At 40.5% G+C, this 18,740-nt stretch overlaps 1 protein-coding gene and 1 long non-coding RNA gene across 2 annotated transcripts in view; one reads left to right on the top strand and one right to left on the bottom strand.

Annotated features, from left to right (window-relative positions):
- The window catches only part of LOC129192836 (uncharacterized), an 88,294-nt gene that overhangs the window by 24,294 nt on the left and 45,260 nt on the right, over window positions 1–18,740 (bottom strand). The gene's annotated exons all lie outside the window — the stretch shown is intronic.
- crim1 (cysteine rich transmembrane BMP regulator 1 (chordin-like)) overlaps window positions 14,882–18,740 on the top strand; it is a 50,013-nt gene continuing 46,154 nt past the window's right edge. The window contains exon 1 of the mRNA XM_054797207.1: window positions 14,882–15,479. Within this exon, the coding sequence (XP_054653182.1) occupies window positions 15,182–15,479 (298 nt within the window). The 5' untranslated portion in view covers window positions 14,882–15,181. The remainder of the gene's footprint in view (window positions 15,480–18,740) is intronic.

Genomic DNA, 18,740 nt, shown 5'->3' with positions numbered 1-18,740 from the left:
AGCGTGACTACATTGGTGTCTCAGTTATGTAGTAGTTATGTAGTGCACTTATACAGTGCAGAAGAAAGGAGACAGATAAGAAGTTGTTCATTGCTCTTAATACGTTATATGAACAAATGAGTTTGATTATGTTGTGCATTAATTAATGAGAGCTGGTCCTCTTAAGTCAGTGCTTCTCAAATAGTGGGGCGGGTCCCTCTAGAGGGGTGCGGTGAACGGTCAGGGGTGGCATGAGAGGTAGGGAAGACTTTCACTATTAGTGCAGACCTGCCAACATGTATGAAGTTGTAGTACTCAGCATGCAATTTGACTCTTAAATACGCTTGTATGCTTCACTGCTCTCCGTTCTGTTGCATTTAGCTGGTTTCAGTTTTGAGTTCAGCCTGCATAGTACAGATAAATGAATACATATTATTCGTTTCTCAATAGTATTTCAAGTCGGGGGAGCGGGGCGTGAAAACATTTGTTTCCCCCTAGTGGGGGGCAGAAAATAATTGAGAACCACTGTCTGCTGTGGTGCTGTGACTAATTAGTGCATTTTGTGAGCTGTTTGTCTGGATGCGCTGACTAATACCGTTTATGTGCAGTTGACAAATGAGCCACAAGATTTTTCTGATCAACAATTCAGGTCAGAAAAACTGTACAGAACATGTCTTCGTCAAACAGCACTGTTTCTCTGTGCATCAATGATATGGCGGAGGATGCTTGAAAAAAGCTACTAAAACGTGCACGAACGAGCCAGTGAGTTTTACATACTACAGCTTGATGAGTCAACGGATAAAGTCAGCCTGACACATTTTCTGGTGTATGTGCATACTTTAATTAAGGGGCAATTAAGGAGGACTTGCTCTTCTGTAAAGATTTTCTTTTCCAAAAAAATTAAGAAAACAATTAATTAAATATATCAAACAGGTGAGTAAGGCGAAATCCAAGCGAGTAAGACATTGGTTTAAGTTTTTTGTGTGCAGCAGTAGAGGGGGTAGATGCTTCAGATCAAATGCCTGAAGGGGTACGGGACTGTGAAAAGTTTGGGAACCACTGGTCAGTGTATGTGCAGTAAATATTTACAAATTAGAGCGGGGTCAATAGATAGCTTTGTTTTATTGACTTCTCTTCGTAGCATTGACGTGCATCGTTGCTTGCTTTCTTTCTTTGAAGTGGACTTGAAGAAACTCAGCTGATGGGTTCGTTGTGTCATTCTGCCCTCTATTCAACAAAACATGCCATTGCAGGCAGTTGAAATGACAATTTAGAGGAGTTTTGTGTGAAGTGACACAAATCCAACACTTTCACCCTCAGTTTCCTGTTGCAATTGGAAAGCAAAGCAACATGATCTTCGACAGGTTGGATAATGTTGGAGGAGAATCTATGGATTGCAAAGCAGTCCTTGCCTCTTTATTGTCAGTGACCTCAGCCAGACAGGTCAGTTATCATGGTTGTTGTTGGGCTGCACTGCATCAGATCAGACACAGCCGTCTAGACAAAGAGCAGACCCCTTCCTAGTATTGTTTGTTATTGGTTAGCGGGGAGAGAAAAACAGGAAGAGAGTGTGACTAAAAGCCGGTAGAAAACCTTGGCCCGTGAGAAATAAAAGCTTCCTTCCTTCAAATGTTGCTCCTCATGTGATTTGAGTTGCAAGCACAAAGAAGCATGATCGTTTTTTGTTTTTTTTAATTGTGTGATGAAATGAAGGTGAAGCGTACAAAAATGACATCTGACGTGAACCTCCTCAGTTGAGCCACAAGATGGCAGCACTGCATCGTATACAGTACCAATCAAGCAGGCCACTCACTCTTGGTTCTCAATCAATTTCCTTCAAAATAAATATGCCTTTTTTATGTCACTTTTACGCAATTTCCGAAGTTACATTATATAATACTTTAAAATGCCGTGTTAAGTGACAGTTGTATTTCAATTATATGTATTTCACATAAAAAATATTTATATTTTTTCCGAATACAGGCATTTCCAGTGTTCTAAATGTATAGTTAATTAGAATGTTCTTGCAAGACGTTTGACAGTAGGCAGTTGCTTAAGATAAAGAAATGTCACCAGCTTGAGGGTAAAAGTCAGTAAGCACTCAGTTACAAACTTTAACTACTGAATCAACAAATATCACAGCTGGAAAGTGTTTTGAGCTGCAATGGAACATTTCCTCTTTCCTCAACTCTGGAAAACAAAGTGTCGTTACAAAACATGAAGTTCCAGTGCAAGGCTGTTCCAGCTAAAATGATCTTTGATCAATTGAAATCACACGAGTGTATTCTCAAGAATACCCCACTTTTGACCTCAATCTACTTTCCTTTCACTCTTTGTGACTACACGCAGGCACATGCCGCTGACTAACGATGTCAACTCACTTCTTGGCCTCAGTAAAGGTGAAAGAGCGCGAACATTTCTGACATTCCTGCTGCTGCCGCCAGTCCTTCCCCTCACAAAGACAGGGGTGAATCCCTGTCCCAGACATAACATTAAGCACTGATCATTTTCCCCTCACAAGGTGGTTGTTTCGCCTCGGTGCTTGAGTTAGTAGCACTGTAATTATGTCAAGTTTACAGCTGAAACACAGGTTGTGGCATTCCTCTGCCAGCTGGAGGGTCGGCCTGTAAATCTGGCACCTTCTAACCGAGGAGCCTTTCGCCCGAAGCCAAGAGAAACCGCTAGAACTGTCTATGTAAACACACAGGTGTAAGGTTAGACGTGGACAGAGGACTTTACATTTTAGTGAAGTGAATGTGAATATGTTCTTGTAATGTGACATTCAAATAAAAGATTCCAAATCATTTTGACTGTACGCCAGCTGATAGAAGGAGAATAGTGTTTCTGTTCCTGCCATTGAGACACTGGACCATCTATTTTAGTTTGTAAAATATATCAGGGGACCAGCCGGGACACTTATGATATTTTGTTAGCAATAATAATACTTTTCGGAGTTGTGTGCAGTACTTGCACAAACTTTGTCACAAGTGGTCAGATAATGTTATTAAAATTTAATTTTGATATGATCCTTAGTTCAGCACATACAATCACCATCTTTTGACTAAAAATCATGGCAGTGTCAATGAAAAACATCTATCTCCACATTTGGAATGAGTGTCCTACTTTTTATCCCACCAAAAAATGTTGTTGGTTCAAAAAATGACTACCTTCTGAAGATGAGAGCCCCTCAAGTTGGACAATACAGAGCAAAACAATAATGATGTCATACAAAACTTCAGAGTTCAAACTTCACTTTTGCTTTCCTCTTTCTTTCTTTTTTTTGGATTTTTTGTACTTATTTATAGCAAAAGATCCCCATCGGCAAGAGGAGTTAAGTAGGAGAATATACATGGGAAGTTGCATGAAACAAGCAGACTCGCATTCAAAGCAACTCCGGTGACACGTGTTGTTACGTGTTATCAAAGTTAAGGGTGGAGTCATTGGTTTGCTTTTTACTATAAGAGCAGTTTGCTTACTTCTACACTTTGTGACGAGCATAAATGTTGAGAGATGAAATGAAACTTCCAGCGGCTAATTTCTAATTTCTGTAATTTCTTTTAATTGCACATACAGATAAGTTTTAGGGAGCGATCACTTTTTCACACAGGGCCGTGTTGGTTTGGATTTTTTGATCCCTTTATAATAGGTTTCATTTAAAAACTGCATTTTCTGTTCAGTTGTGTTGTCATTGACTCATATTTATATTTGTTTGATGATCTGAAACATTTAAGTTTGACAAACATGCAAAAAAATAAAAACTCAGGAAGTGGGCAAACACTTTTTCACACCACTGTAGCTCAATACAACCACCTAGGATGAACAATTTCAAAATATACACTAGGTCCCCAACTTACGAACATCCGACTAGCGAACACTCGCGGATACGAACACAAACCGACTGGTCTATATTTTATTTTACTTTGCCTTGTAGTCACTCAATCAGTATTTATACTGCTACTGTACATGCTTGACCAGTAGGGGGCACTGTGACACTGCTAATGGGACCAACAGAGGAAGAGTTAGATGCTGGGGAGATAAAGCTAAATGGAAAGCTAAATTGTACAACCCGGACAGAGCGTGTGATTAAAGTTTATGAAGAGTTAATAGGCCTGCTTAATTCTACATCACCCACAGAACACTACCTCTTTTAGAAGAGTCTAACGACGACGACGATTTGTCCTTTTTTTCAATAACTCCTTCTCCAACTCCACCACAACGACGTATGCTCGACCACTCCTCTTCAAAGGTAAATAACATTTAGCATTACGTATTATTATATAACTTGTATTATTGTTTTTTTCATTAATTATCCTTGTTTAATATTACTACAGCATCCAAACTCATATTTACATAAATACACATATACTGTATATGTATACACGTACATGTAGTACCTATATCATTGGTAATATTACCTTTTCCCCGACTTAAGAACAATTTGACATAAGAACGGTCGTCTGAAACCAATTGTGTTCGTAAGTTTGGGAATTAGTGTACATAGAATAGAAGATCCCTGTAAAGATCTCTGCAGGTTCTGGGAAAGTGTTATGTAATAATAAATATTAAATATCAGCAAGTGTACTGTAAGCACCAAATCTCTCAGCAGTAGCTGACTTCTAACATAAATGTTACACAATTTGTAAGATTAGATTATGTGTTGCTCCGAATCTACCTCAATGCCTTCTTCTTAATGCCGGCTTTTACCAACCAATTGTTTACATTTCTTCATCTCAACCGGGCAAGAAGAGATGAGAATGAAATAACAGAACTGAAGTTTGAAGAAATGTTAAGTGTTCAGTTTGTCCCCATCGTCCATACACATGACAAACGTGCCCCGACACACCCACTCAAAGTGCAAACAACCACGAGGAGATTACACCAGACAGGTGTTGTGGCAGTTGGACACAAGAGGTCTTTATGGTTCCAGTCCGTTGAGGAATTCACCGTCATCACATAGATTATCAGATTAAAAACTCTGAGAGGCCCACTTTAAGATTGGGTGAGCAAGTAGGCCACTTATAAATGTCAAACAGTTTAGGTTATGACTTCTTACTTCACTCTGTTGCTTGTCCACTGACCACTAAGGGCTCCTCGAGTCAGAGTCCTAATTGCTGTAGACATTTCCTGTTTTACTTGACAATTAGTTACCTCATTTGAATGTTTGTTTAACTTCCTGCCTTTGTGGGTTTTCCCGCCACTTTCTGTGCACACCAGATGATAGCATGTATCATCTGGCATTCTCGGATGTCAATAAACAAAAATCTAACTGGAATCAACGTGTGAAATCTCAACGATTGGTGAAAAAACATGATCAGTGAAGTATGAAGACATCAATATTTTTTTAAATTGCGGGCTTTTTAACAGTGGTGCATGTATGCGGTGTATTTTTCCTGTGTTGTCACGTATTTATTTATTGTTCCCGACTTTTTGGACCAAAATTTGCTTTGCCATGATTGCTGAATGTGCACACTGTATTTCTCATATGTTACGTGCTTAATAAGTACACACGGCATCATGACCAGTCAGTGGTGCTGCTAACACGACTGATGTCTATTACACCCAGTGATACAACAACACTCCCTCAACACCCAGCCAATGACTGTGCCCGAAGGTGGGACTGGACTGGAAACTCAGGAGTACAGGTAGGCCCTATAGTGCCAAATGGTTTACCATTTAATGTAATTGTGCACATCTAGAATAGCTAAAATAGCTTTTTATAAGTGTTATAGGTTGAGAAAAGACAAGACGAGATTCAAAGCAAAGTATGATTAATGGCTGAAAGAAGTGTGACAAGGCAGTATTTACTCTAATTGTGGTCCTTTTGGTGTTATTCACAACAATGGATTGTGTTTGTAGATGCAGGATTTGTGCCAGGGAGTTTCAGGCTGAGTCATAACGAAACCAAGTGCCTGTCAGTCCTAAAAATATGTGACATTACAGCAGCTGGTCATAGAAAATGTTTAGACAGCGACCCTATGTGAGGTCAGTGCTGCCTCATTTAGCTTTTTATTCACAAGTTCACACCTTGTTGGAGGTTAAATGTGTCACATGCGCTCTCGGGCCAATAGAATTCAATATACAGAACAGGAATATCTCACCAGAGGCTACAGTACATTGTATTCTGGAATTTGTCTGCTTTTTTGGGGGGGAATACAGTAGTGTTATGTGACTTTGAATTCTGACAGATATGGATATATTTATTTATTCAGTCTGTTTTTTTAAACCACTATTGGCAACATCTGTCTAGCCAGTCGTGTTTTTATTATTTTTTTGTTTAAAGAAGTGTAATTTGGGGCCGCAGAGGGACAGCACCTTAAATCACCTTCTTAATCATTATGTATCAAGGTCCTGTATCATAAATATGTTAAGGTTCAATCTGTTAGTATTACTGTAATTAGTTCCTCAACGCTCCTTCTTTTTGTGTTCTCGTCTTGATGTGCTCATTGTCCATTGTTGTTTCATGTTTCATTGTTTTCATGTTTCCATGCTATGACCTGCATCACTCGTGCTAAGTTGTGCAATGATTGGTTGTAAAGAGGCACATGAGACAATGCATAACATCAGGAACAGTATCCTGTTTGTTTGCTTGGAGGAATTTTTGGAACTATTGATCGAACAGAGGGTGAAATTATTGTATAAACATGATAATTATTGTATGTCTGTCAACGCTGTTTCAGCCTACAATCAAGCTTGTCAGTCAAATGTATTAACATTTTATTTGCTTGTTCCCCTTTATTTGTCATATTGGCATGGTGGCCTAGTGGCTAACATGTTGGCCACACAGTCAGGAGATCGGGAAGATCTGGGTTTGAATCTCTGTTTGGGCATCTCTGTGTGCAGTTTGCATGTTCTCCCCGTTTGTGCGTGGGTTTAGGCTCCAGCATACCCCCATGACCCTAGTGAGGACAAGCGGCAAAAGATGGATGGATTGACTTTTTCATTATTTATTGGCCTTCATTATGGAACATAATTCTGATTGGCAATTTTTTGGAACTTTGAAACATTTGTTTCATTTAAAGCAATGGACATAGAAACAATCCATAATTAACCTGTGATCTTTAAAATATGGTTTCTACCGTATACTTTGATGATGGATAATGAACACGTAACCTAAATGTACTTTAATTAAGTGGAAAGAAAGGCTTCATGCATCAGACTTTTTCTTAATTCTCTAGTATAAAAATGATGGTGTGGTACAACCAGTAAAACATGCCGAGGGAGGATTAATCTATGTGTTTCACAATAGCCCTAAGGCAGCTAACTTTGTAGTGTACGTTTAATCTTTTTTTTTACCAGTGATGTTTACTTATTGTTGCTTTAGCCATATTGCACTGAGCAGCCAGGACACAGAGCTGTGCACCGCCCGTTACTGCTACAGTACATAGCAAAAAGTTAGATTTCTGAGTCTATGGTTATAGTCACACTTTTTCCTCTTTGCCATCACTGACACCCTTCTGTGGTGGTGTTAGAAACAAACACAATGAAACCACACACTCACACTTGGAGTTTGTCACTTAGATGTTCACTGCGATAAGATGTGAAAGATGTGTAATTCACTCCACGAATCTGTCAGCTGTCAGTATGTCCATGCATCGCCCTTTATCATCACTCTTTGGCCTGGTTCTGCAAAGTGTGGCTCAGCCTAACACTTGGAGTTAAACAGCGCAAGGGCAGGCTGATGCTTGGTGACCCGACCGTGAGCGACTTCGCAATCAGGTGTATCGCACACTGCACACTAAACATGCCCTTAACACATCATAGTGCACTCCACATTAAGCCAAGTGTCACCCTGCTGCTGCCAGTTAGTCCTGCACCACCCCGTCATTCACACCCAGAGACACCTCCTCAGCACCAGCCTGACACCTCCACACCATCAAGGTGTACTGTAAATCAGCAATCACTAACAACATGACCAAGAGAGTTGGGTCACCTAATCTCCATCAGATGGAGCCATAATTGTGGACCACCTGAAACTGTTTTCACAAGCCTGGATCCCATTCAACACACAGGGGAGCTGATCATTGGAGAGAGTGAACCTGGCGCCCTCACACTGCTTTATTTTCCCCAGCGTTATGTGACTCACAACATCATTAGCACATGGACACTACAGTTATTCAGAACATGCTAACGCCCAGCTTGACCCCACCTTTCCTCTCTTGCAATGCTTCGCTCCAGTCCGACGACACCCCTCAGATGACGCTTGTTGTGGAGATGACTTTTTCGTTTGAACTTTAACATCCCTGCCAAAGAGACGCCAATGAGAGTTCCATCAAGTTATTGTATTGTAAGCTACTGTCCCTCTGAGGGACAAACAAGAACTACACAGAGAGACAAAAAGGGACAAGAGGTGTCATGACCTTTCCGTTGGCTAAACATAAACCCATGGCCCATGATAGCAGGATGAAGGGCCTCTTAGATTAGCCAGCTGGCCCCCATCGCATCGGCAAATAGGTCAACATAGTCAAGCTGCAATCTCTGCATGTCACAGGAAACAGAGGCTCTCCGAGTTCTACATCTGATGTGTCGTCAACCATCAGCGGGTGTCTGACTGGCGGCCAATGTGACTGAGATTTAAGGAGGGATGCAGGAGAGAGGAGAAGGGAAGACGGAGGGAGGGAGCACCAGAGGACAAGAGCTGGGTTGTGTAGCAAGGAGCTGATTATGCTCGCAGCGGTTTAGCTTTCCTGGATGTTATGTTTGTGTTGGAGCGGATGGCTCCAGGCAGATGTTCAAATAAAGGTGCTGTCATGTGTTGACACTTACATCCACAATGACATCAGATTGAAGACTTGGAAGGAGCATCTTTTGAAGGGACAATACTATAGAAATGATACTTGGATACACAGTGGTATGAAAAAGTGTTTTCCCCCTTGCTGATTTCTTATTTTTTTGCATGTTTGTCACATTTAAATGTTTCAGACCATCAAATAAATGTAAATATTAGTCAATGACAACACAACTGAACACAAAATGCAGGTTTTAAATGAAAACCAAACCAAACCTACATGGCCTTGTGTGAAAAAGTGATTGCCTCCCCCACCACATTAAAACATAATTTAACTGAGATTAATTGAGATCTATCAGTGTGAAAAAAGGTTATAAAGCCATTTCTAAAGATTTGGGACTTGCGAACCACAGTGAGATCCATTATGCACAAATGGCAAAAAAATGGAACAGTGATGAACCTTCCCAACCAAAATTACCCAAAGAGCGCTGAGAGGATTCATCCAAAAGGTCACAAAAGACTCAACAACATCCAACAACATGCAGGCCTCAGTTGCCTCACTTAAGGTCAGTGTTCATGACGCCATCATAAGAAAGACACTGGGCAAAAACAACCTGCATGGCAGAGTTCCAAGACGAAAACCACTGCTAAACAAAAAGCACATTAAGGTTCATCTCAATTTTTCCAGGAAACAACTTGATGATCTCCAAAACCTTTGGGAAACTATAAACATTTGTATTAAAAGGGATAGTCTCAATTACAAGTGCTATTTCTGCATTTATCACATATACACGAAGCACCGTAATATTGGGCGCAGATATGCACGCTAAAACATACCGTGTCGCTCAGAAGTCAATGAGGAAGCGACAGTGCTTTATTTCTTCAGACAGACTAAGAACAGAACTCTCAATCAGTTAATCAAACCCACTTGAAATCAGGATGGTCGTCACTCAACACAACAGTCTTAGTCATCGTGCACAACTAAAATCATCACCCAGCAACGCAAAAACAGACAAGACACTACTGCTATTTTTGCAGAACAATAACCAACAACTATGTAGCTCAAACATTAAAATATATTTCTATATCAGAAAAGAGGTTATTTCTATTTCATAACACAAACAAAAAAAGTCGGAAAAAAAATCAGCAAAATGTTAAATGATTTTAAAAGTTGTCCAAAGTCACTCTCTTTTATGATTCATAATTTGTACAGACGAGAGCATAGTGAATTGTATGAAAGTAAGAAAAAAAAAGTAAAGGATCATGACCATGGATTTTAGTGGAGAAAAGGAATAGGATATGCAGTTAAAATTAAAATCTCTTTAGGAGTAAAACTATGCATTGCTATAGGGGAGTGCTGAGCCAGGGTGCAGAGTAGAATTTTGTCCCAAAGGCAATGAGAATTGGAAGAGGAAAAAGTACATTTAATATAGCCAAAAGATAGAGAATAACGTATCAAATCGTTTTTAAGGGACGAAGGTTGCATTACTTGAAGGAATGGAAGAATCTCCCTGCTTTTTAATTTAAATTATAGATGTTCTGCGAGCCTCTTCATCTGCTTTGTACACTATGTACGCTGTGCGAATGTACTTGTAGTCTGCTACGTATGAGATCTGAGTGGTAAGATGGCCTCTCTGTGGCTTCAGTGGCTTGCACGGGCACATGCGACGTATGGTGTATCCAGACTTCTTAGTACAGATCAGTGGGCGTGCCTTTAGCATCCTCAGTCACGTCCAGCGTGTCGGCAGGAGACGCTCCCAGTCAGTTTAGCGAAGCACACATAAAAGTCACACGGCAACACTTTGAGATTTTGGAACTCAGTACACACACAAGACGTGCCGCATTATAAGGCACCCCGCCCATTTCGGACAAAATTTAAGACCTTTAAGTGCGCCTTATGGTCGTGAAAATACGGTAGGGTACTCTGTGGTCTGACAAGACAAAATTGAACTTTTTTACATCTGGCGTAAAAGTAACGCTGCATTTCAGAACAAGAACATCACACCAACAATAAAATATGTTTGGATTTTTTTTCTCCTTTAATAATAAAAAGTTTCATTTAAAAACTGCATTTTGTGTTCAGTTGTTGTTGTTGTTGATATTTAAATTTGTTTGATGATCTGAAACATTTAAGTGTCACAAACATGGAAAAAAAAAAAAGAAATCAGGAAGGGGTCAAAGGCTTTTTCACACCACTGCACTTAAGAGTAGTCCATGTATAAAAATGATCATACCCGAGTATAACAGTGTGATTTTACTATCCTGATAAAAGCGTCTGTGTAGGCTCTCAGTCGTACAGGAGTTGTCCATCGAGGAAAAGGCTTCTTGAGACGTCATCTGTACTTCTGTGAAGAAGGTGTCGGACGTTTCGCTCCTCATCCGAAGAGCTTCGTCAGCGAACTAATAAGTGCTGGTAGCTTAGGCCTTAAATACAGTAAGAGTGGGCGGAATTGGTGTGCCAATAGGAGGAGGGTGTTGGCACACCAATTCCGCACACCAATTGTATTTAAGGCCTAGGCTACCAGCACTTATTAGTTCGCTGACGAAGCTCTTCGGATGAGGAGCGAAACGTCCGACACCTTCTTCACAGAAGTACAGATGACGTCTCAAGAAGCCTTTTCCTCTATTTTCTCTATCCTTTTCCTTTATCCTGATAAAAAAAAATTATAATTATTGTTTCAATAGCTGCCAACACAAGTGTTTACATCTTATAGTGAACATGTTCAAATTGTGCAAATAGTGTGAATATTTAGTGTGAGCACTATTGCTATCTAGGACTGCCTTATCCTCTTGGACATGAAATTCACCAGACCGATCTAAGTTAATTGTTACTGGAATGTTCTTTGACTTCCACCCCTCCACTGGTGGAGGTGGTGAATGTTAGACACTTAACCCTCCTCCACCTTCCTTCCACTTGAGGATGCCCCACAGGCGCTCAATGGGGCTCAGGTGTGGATACATACTTGGCCACTCCATCACCTAGAGCTTCCTCAGCAAGGCATACAGTATGTCATCTTGGAGGTGTGTTTGGGCTCATGGTCATGTTGGAAACCTGCCATATGGCCCAGTTTCCCATGCACTGATTCATAATGCTACAGCGCATCTTCGAATTTATGTTTCCCTCAATCAACCGCGGCTCTCTAGTATGTGCATCACTTTTGCAGCCTTGCAGAGCATGTCTGACAATAGGCAATACTCATTTCTGTTGCCAGCTATTTAGATGGATTAAGTGGATAGCAAATGTGTACAAGCTGTACTCTGTATAAGATATACTGTAAAAAAAAGTGGTTGCTGAAATGTGAGGGGTGTACTCAGTTTTGTGAGATGCTGTAAATGAAACACAAAGCAAAAAGACCCATTATGCATCCTCACTCTTACCATTATTATCAATAACTTTGGCAGGCAGCTACATTCCAAAATATATCTAGCTTTTATTAGGCACTCATCAAAATACTTTTTGAATTTAATGTTTCAACCCTACCCAATATATTAAATGTTAAATATGTTAAATAAATATTAAATGTGTCTATTTCAATACCAGTATACACATTTGGCTTAGAAATTAAGTGGTTCGACTGCGTCATAGCGAGGGGTCCATTTGAAAAATCTTGAAATCTTTTCCTGGTTAACACATTCTCATACGAATCACGTGTACCGTAAAAAAAAACAAGCATTTTTATATAAGCTTTACTGTCCGCTTGCTATAGCTTCTTGGTAAACAGTGCTGGTAGCACTGACACAATCAATGTCCCAGATGTGCCCACATACACACCATCCACCAGCCAATGTAAGCACACAAACACAGCTCCAGCAAACAGCCGACGACATTTCACCAAAGCCACCTGCATAAACAGTCGGACACCAACAAACACAACTAAGCTCACTTTGGAGCACAAAGGGCAACGCTGTGAAATGATAAGGTCCTGATAGCCTCTGCCATGTTTGACTGCACGGCTTTGACAGATTTATGTCTTTGTTGTGGAACACAGATAAAGAACAATTTGGCCGTTGGTGACAACAGACGGAGGACAGGAAACGACCAATGCAGGTTCAACTGTACACATACAGTAGGTCAGTAACATGCAGTGAGGTTCATGGCTGGTGAGGCACTGACTCTTACGGTCTATACGGTCATCCCTTGCTACATTGCGGTTCAAACATCTCTCCCTCTCTCACTAGGTCATTAGGCATCAGTAATGTTACTTTGATGGCATTATATTACATTGACATTATATGACATTATACTACATTACCATCACAATGCATGGAGTCACCCATAGCATGTCCAACATGATAGAGTGAAAAAAGGTTTTCCTGGAAGTGGTAAGTTTTTGGCTTCTTACTTTGTCCATCCTCCCCACTCTGTTTGAAACACGTTCTTAAGTTTAGAATAAGTAAATTGTAGAGGCTAACTAGTTAGCTCGGAAGCTTGCTACGCTAGTGGCGGTTAGTGATGTGATGTGTTGGTCGCGAACTAATCGGTTCTAGGAGCCGGTTCTTTGAAATGAAGGACAGGAGTCGGCCTATGTTGTTGTGAGCCAATTGGGGGCCGGTAGTTTTTTTCCATGTCTTTTTTTCTGTTAAAGACGAATGTCATTGATCAAGATGTGTGGCGGCGTCTCTGTATCGACACTGAGCAGGGGTAGGGGCGGGGTTAAGTACACGCTGTGGTGCTCTTTGAGCCAATTTGTTCGTGAGAAATTTGCATGAAGAGATTTGACCCGTTTTGACTTAATTTGTCTGTTGAGATGAGTCTTTGATTTTATATTTTATTTATAATATAACATTATAATATATTTTTGTAGCTGCTCATTGAGGTTTAAATAAATCCATTTGAATAATCAACATTTGATATCATGTTTTTTTTTTTATTTATGTGCCGTAGTCATTAGTTTATCATTAGCTCTGCATTGGTTCCTCAGTAACTACTGTATTTTTGTCTACCTTATTGTAAAGTGTGACCAATCTATTTGTATCACCAAACTTAACTTGTGAATAATTAAAAAATATACATTGTAAATACAACAATATAAGACAATATCAACAAACATCAAATTATTCCCTTATTCCCTTTTATTATATACAATTGTTTGAGCAAAATAAAGTCAATAGTGCAAAATTACTCAGCAAAAGCAAAAACTGCTACTGGGTCTCATTTAATTCCTTTGGCTTTATGCCTCCAAAGGTCAAGGTCAGGCTTATTTATAAAGCACATTTAAAACAAACATCATGCTGCCCCAAAGTGCTGTGCAGGCTCAAGAAAAATACATATATACGTTTTTTTAAAAGCCAAATATAACAACATATAATGAGTTAGAGATCAATAAAAGCAAATAAAACATTAAATACAATAAAATATTTAAAACAGTACAAAAATGACCAAAGCCCACCTGTGTCCAATCACGTATTTCCCCAGTTTGTAAAGAATATATAAATATATACAATATCAACAATGTAAATATGAACAACACAACAAGAACACACAGACAAAAACACACAAAAGAGAACTGGAAAAAAAGATCTCATCACACTAGTATTGATTCGATACTGATACTACTGTCTGTATCGATACTATTTTTATATTGATCCGCCCACCCCAACTACGGTTTCTTTCAATTCTTCAGAAATTGATATCTCAACTCAGCTGGTCATGACAGACGGCCAGACTCCTTGCTTACAGGGAGTTTTCCCTTGACTGTCGCCAAGTGCTTGCTCCTGTGTGGTTCAGTTGGATTCTTTTGAGGAGTGCGGTTCTGCCTGCTCAATGTGTAAAGTGCCTTGAGATAACTTCTGTAGTAAAATGCAATTGACTCGACGTTGACCTCACTCCTCATAGCTTAAAATCATTGACTTGGATTTATTTTGCATGTTTATACAATAAAGTAAATCATATTAATTAAAAATAACACCTTTTCTCATGTTTTTGACATTGCTGGACTACAGCCATACTGTATTTTTGTAAGCATGCAACTGCAGCAGTTGCACGTGTGTGGTTTCTTCCAGCTCTGCACAACCTGACTGAAAACCATTTACAGTAAAGCTGCGTCATTGCGCAACCACGAGGTTTCCTTTCTCCAGTCCTCCCTTTGCTTTGGCTCCTTGTGACTGGTCGGTACCGGTGTCAGTCAGGGGGAGGGGTGCACCGCTAATTTCTAAATGCTTGCTGTGTGTCAATTTGGGTCTCAGATTGCGTTATGGTGTGAGGCTGTCAGCAGCAGCAGCAGCAGTAGGTTGCAACCAAGCTTTAGGATTCCTGCACGTATTTCATCACATGAGCCACTGGAGACTTTGCATTTGTCCAAACTTTGTATTTGGATCGTGGTGCCACTAAAGTGTAGTGGTGAGTGAAGCTCGGCATATAACTTTACAGTGGACTTTCAAACTTCTTTGGAGTGTACACCGTCATTGCTTCATCCTTTGCGGATTGATTATCTGCGTGTACTTGAACGCTTGTTTTTTTTTAAGATATTAAAAAAAATGTTAGGCAAGTGGCCAGTTTTCCTCTCGGTGGTGCTCTGCTTGGTCCGGCCGCTCATAGCTAATGAGTGCACGCCGTGCCATCTCCGGACTTGTCCCGTCAAGACGACACAAGGCTGCAACGGTGGCCGGACCCTCGCCAAGGATCCATGCGGCTGCTGTGAGCACTGTTCCCGGCTGGAGTGGGAGCCGTGCGGCGGGCAGGACTGGAGCCTCGGCTACTGTGCTCTGGGGCTGACGTGCGCCTCTTTTAACTCGACAGGAGCTGCCATCATCCCTGAAATTGGTGTTTGTAAAGGTGAGTGTGAGTGGTTTATTTTAGTCGATATTTAATGATGGAATAGTTCTGATCATATGTGCTCGGGCGTTATGGTTATGGTTTAATTGATTTCGAACATGTATACAGTTGACATTGAATGCTTCATGTTACAATACACAATTCCACATATCTGAAGAGCAGAAGGAAGAAGCAAAGCTTATTCAATCCTAACCCCTCTTCTTATCACGTCAAGTGTTAATACATATATTCACTTCCTGTATTCTAAATTATTCAAAGTATTCTTGTTATTATTCTTATTACTATCATCCCTGTTTTTTTTGTTTCTTTTTTTTTTATAAAAAAAAAAGTTCTTCTTTCCCCTGCTGATGTCCGGATCCACTTCCTGCTGTCTTTCCCGTTGTACTGTGAATGTCATTGAATGTAGATACATGGGTTCCTGATTCCAGTACTTTGTTTAGCAGGCCCTTGCGACGATGATATCAAATGTTATTGAATGTAATCCTTCTAGTCCTTGTGGTTATAGTGATATGATGCTTCATATTTATCCAGGTTGTTGATATCGTTGACAACGAGCGCTCTTGCTTGTGCAGGTCCTCCATTTAACTTGATGTAGATGTTGCCGTTGGTCCTCCAAGTGCTTCGTATCTTTCTCTGCTTCCTCAAGTCGCTTGCTTTCTTGGCGATGTCCGCGTTGTGTTTTGTCAGATGCTCATTCAAGTAGACGTTTGTACCTTTCAGCTTCTTTCCCTGTTTCAGCACTGCAGTTTTTGAATTCCCCCGTTGGTGAACTGAACAATGATGACAGGTGTGGTGTTGTTTCTGCCACATAGTGGGATGCAAGTGTCAATGGTGTTAATATCTACCTCCACCTCCTTTGACTGTAGGAAGCTGACAGTTTGTTGCTTTGTTGAAGGGACATCCATGCCCTCTGGTTCTCCTCTGTTATGAACTGCCCTGTCTTTTCACCTGGGTTTTATTCGGAGCCATGTGATGATCACTTCATTCATTCGTTCATTCTGATCCAGTGGTGCACAAGGGAGCATTATCCACCAATAGTGCCTTGATATCATCCTATAGAACATTGATATCATTGCATGATGCTCTATTTTCTTCCATGGGGTTTTTAACTTCCTTAAGCGCAGCACACAAGGCAGAATGGTCTTTCGATAATGCCTTGATATCGTCCTGCAGAACCTTGATATCATTGCATAATGCCCTATTTTCTTCCATGGGGTTTTTAACTTCCTTAAGAGCAGCTCGAAAGGCAGCGTTGTCTTCCAATAATGCCTTGATATCGTGCTGCAGAACCTTGATATCATTGCATAATGATCTATGTTCTTTCATAGGGTTTTTAACCTCCTTAGAGGAGTGCACAAGGCAGCGTTTTCATTTGCAACTCCTTGATTTCTTCTCTTAGTGCGTTGGTATCCATGTTTAGTTCTCTATTTTCCTCCCTAAGGTCTATGACATCACCGTGGACCATCAAGATCGTATCGCTGAGGTTGATGTTCTGCGAACTTAAATGCTGAATATGTGTGTTCAGGAAACTAATTTCTTGCACTCTTCGTGCTCCAGTAAACTCTTGTATCCCAGTCATCTCTTTCTGCAAGGCGTGTAACAATATGAAATCCTTCTCATCCGACAGCCAGACTGACCCTATTTTTGTATTTCCAGCGCCAGTATCATTTCTCTTTGTGCAACTTCTTTGAACTTCAGCAGTTAGCCTGTTAGCTTGACTTGCCAGCAGCTAGCAGCTCTTGTAACTTGTTCATTTCAAGGAATTTGTACCTCTGGCCTATCCGAGTTAAAGCTTGGAGTCAGCAAGCAGTCCTGATCTTGTGCTCGTGAACTGCAGTCAGGAAAGCTCCAAAATAGCAGCTGAGCTCTTGCCGTGCATGTCCTCTCCAGTTGTGAGAGGAAGGTATGACTTGTCATTGGGGTGGTACCCGTAAAGCTGTTGGACAATTGTATGGCTTTTATACAATTGACTTGACTATTTTAGCCTTGGGAAATGTGGATCCAATTACCTTGGAGTCAGTGTTTTAGCAATAAAGTATTGCATACAGTATTCCACATGTTATGGTACATTTCCCCAGAGAAGTGCTCTGCTTTGGTCACCTCATTTTAGAATTAATAAACATACCTGTACCTTTTTGACCTGGAGAAAGTGCAAATGGTTGCCTTAGAGACCAGTCATTTACTGTAGTGTTATTGTTGTATTTGTGAAAATAAACTAACTTTTATGTACACCTGCAGAAAACTGTGTCAAGGTGCCTTTAGGGCTACAATTCCCTTCCTTCCTTCAAATATGCTGCTTTTATACCCTTGGTACTTGAATTTTACAACTTACATTTGACTGTGGAAAAGGTACGACCTGTTTAATTATATTATACTCCAATTCCCATGCATTAGTTTAGATAGCCATTGACTCCGATGTGCACATTCAGAAAATGTGCATCGTTACACTTGTACATTGTAACTTCCTTTGGTGGGTCGTAACCTCAAAGATGTTTCTTTTGCCCGCTTTACAACTTGGGAACGTACTTGTACATTCTTGGCCTGGAAGAGGAACAAACCAATTATTAGTCATCTGGTATACATTACCTTCAAAGATGTTGCTTTTTTACGCTTTACACTTACACTTTACATCCGTATGTGTATTCAAGTAAATTGAACACTGAGGGGCAATATCAACCATTTGAGGATAAAATGGCCTGTGACGGTGGTGGCGTCCTCAAAAATACGCCTTTGGTACCCTGCTCACTAGCCTTTAAAATATAGCCAGTGCAAGAAATAACCTGGATTCCAGTGCAAGTCCAACCCTGACTGGAGTGGCCGTGTGAGTGTTCGGCCGCCGTCTTTCCATCTGGGGTGGGTTCACAGCTCTGAAGGACTCTGTAGGCCAACAGGCGAGTCATGTTAAGCTCCTCTTTACTCTCTTTGAGGCTTGAGTCACTCTCATCTTCAGAGCATGACAAATCATTTGGCAAATTGGATTACAGGCACAGAAGCCTTGAAAGGTTTCAATTGTGAGAATTGAAATGATCCCAAATTGCCCCAATTGTTCCAACTGCGATGTGACAAAAAAGAGGGGAAATGTTCACGCATATGAGGGACTCTTTTGATGATGTCTTGAAAGTTGGAGTATATGTTCTGCTGCCGAGCGGAGTGAGCTGCTATACTGTTGGGATGTGTTCGTTCTCTGTAGTGTTTCTGCAACTTTGTGGGTTTTAAAGAATTTTTTTTTTGGGGGGGGGGGTATCAGGTTCCTCACAAAAG

The sequence above is a fragment of the Dunckerocampus dactyliophorus genome, chromosome 13 (genome assembly GCF_027744805.1).
Source record: "Dunckerocampus dactyliophorus isolate RoL2022-P2 chromosome 13, RoL_Ddac_1.1, whole genome shotgun sequence".
Classification (NCBI taxonomy): domain Eukaryota; kingdom Metazoa; phylum Chordata; class Actinopteri; order Syngnathiformes; family Syngnathidae; genus Dunckerocampus; species Dunckerocampus dactyliophorus.
Note: the sequence above shows the minus strand (reverse complement) of the source record. Positions and strands in the feature narration are given on the sequence as shown.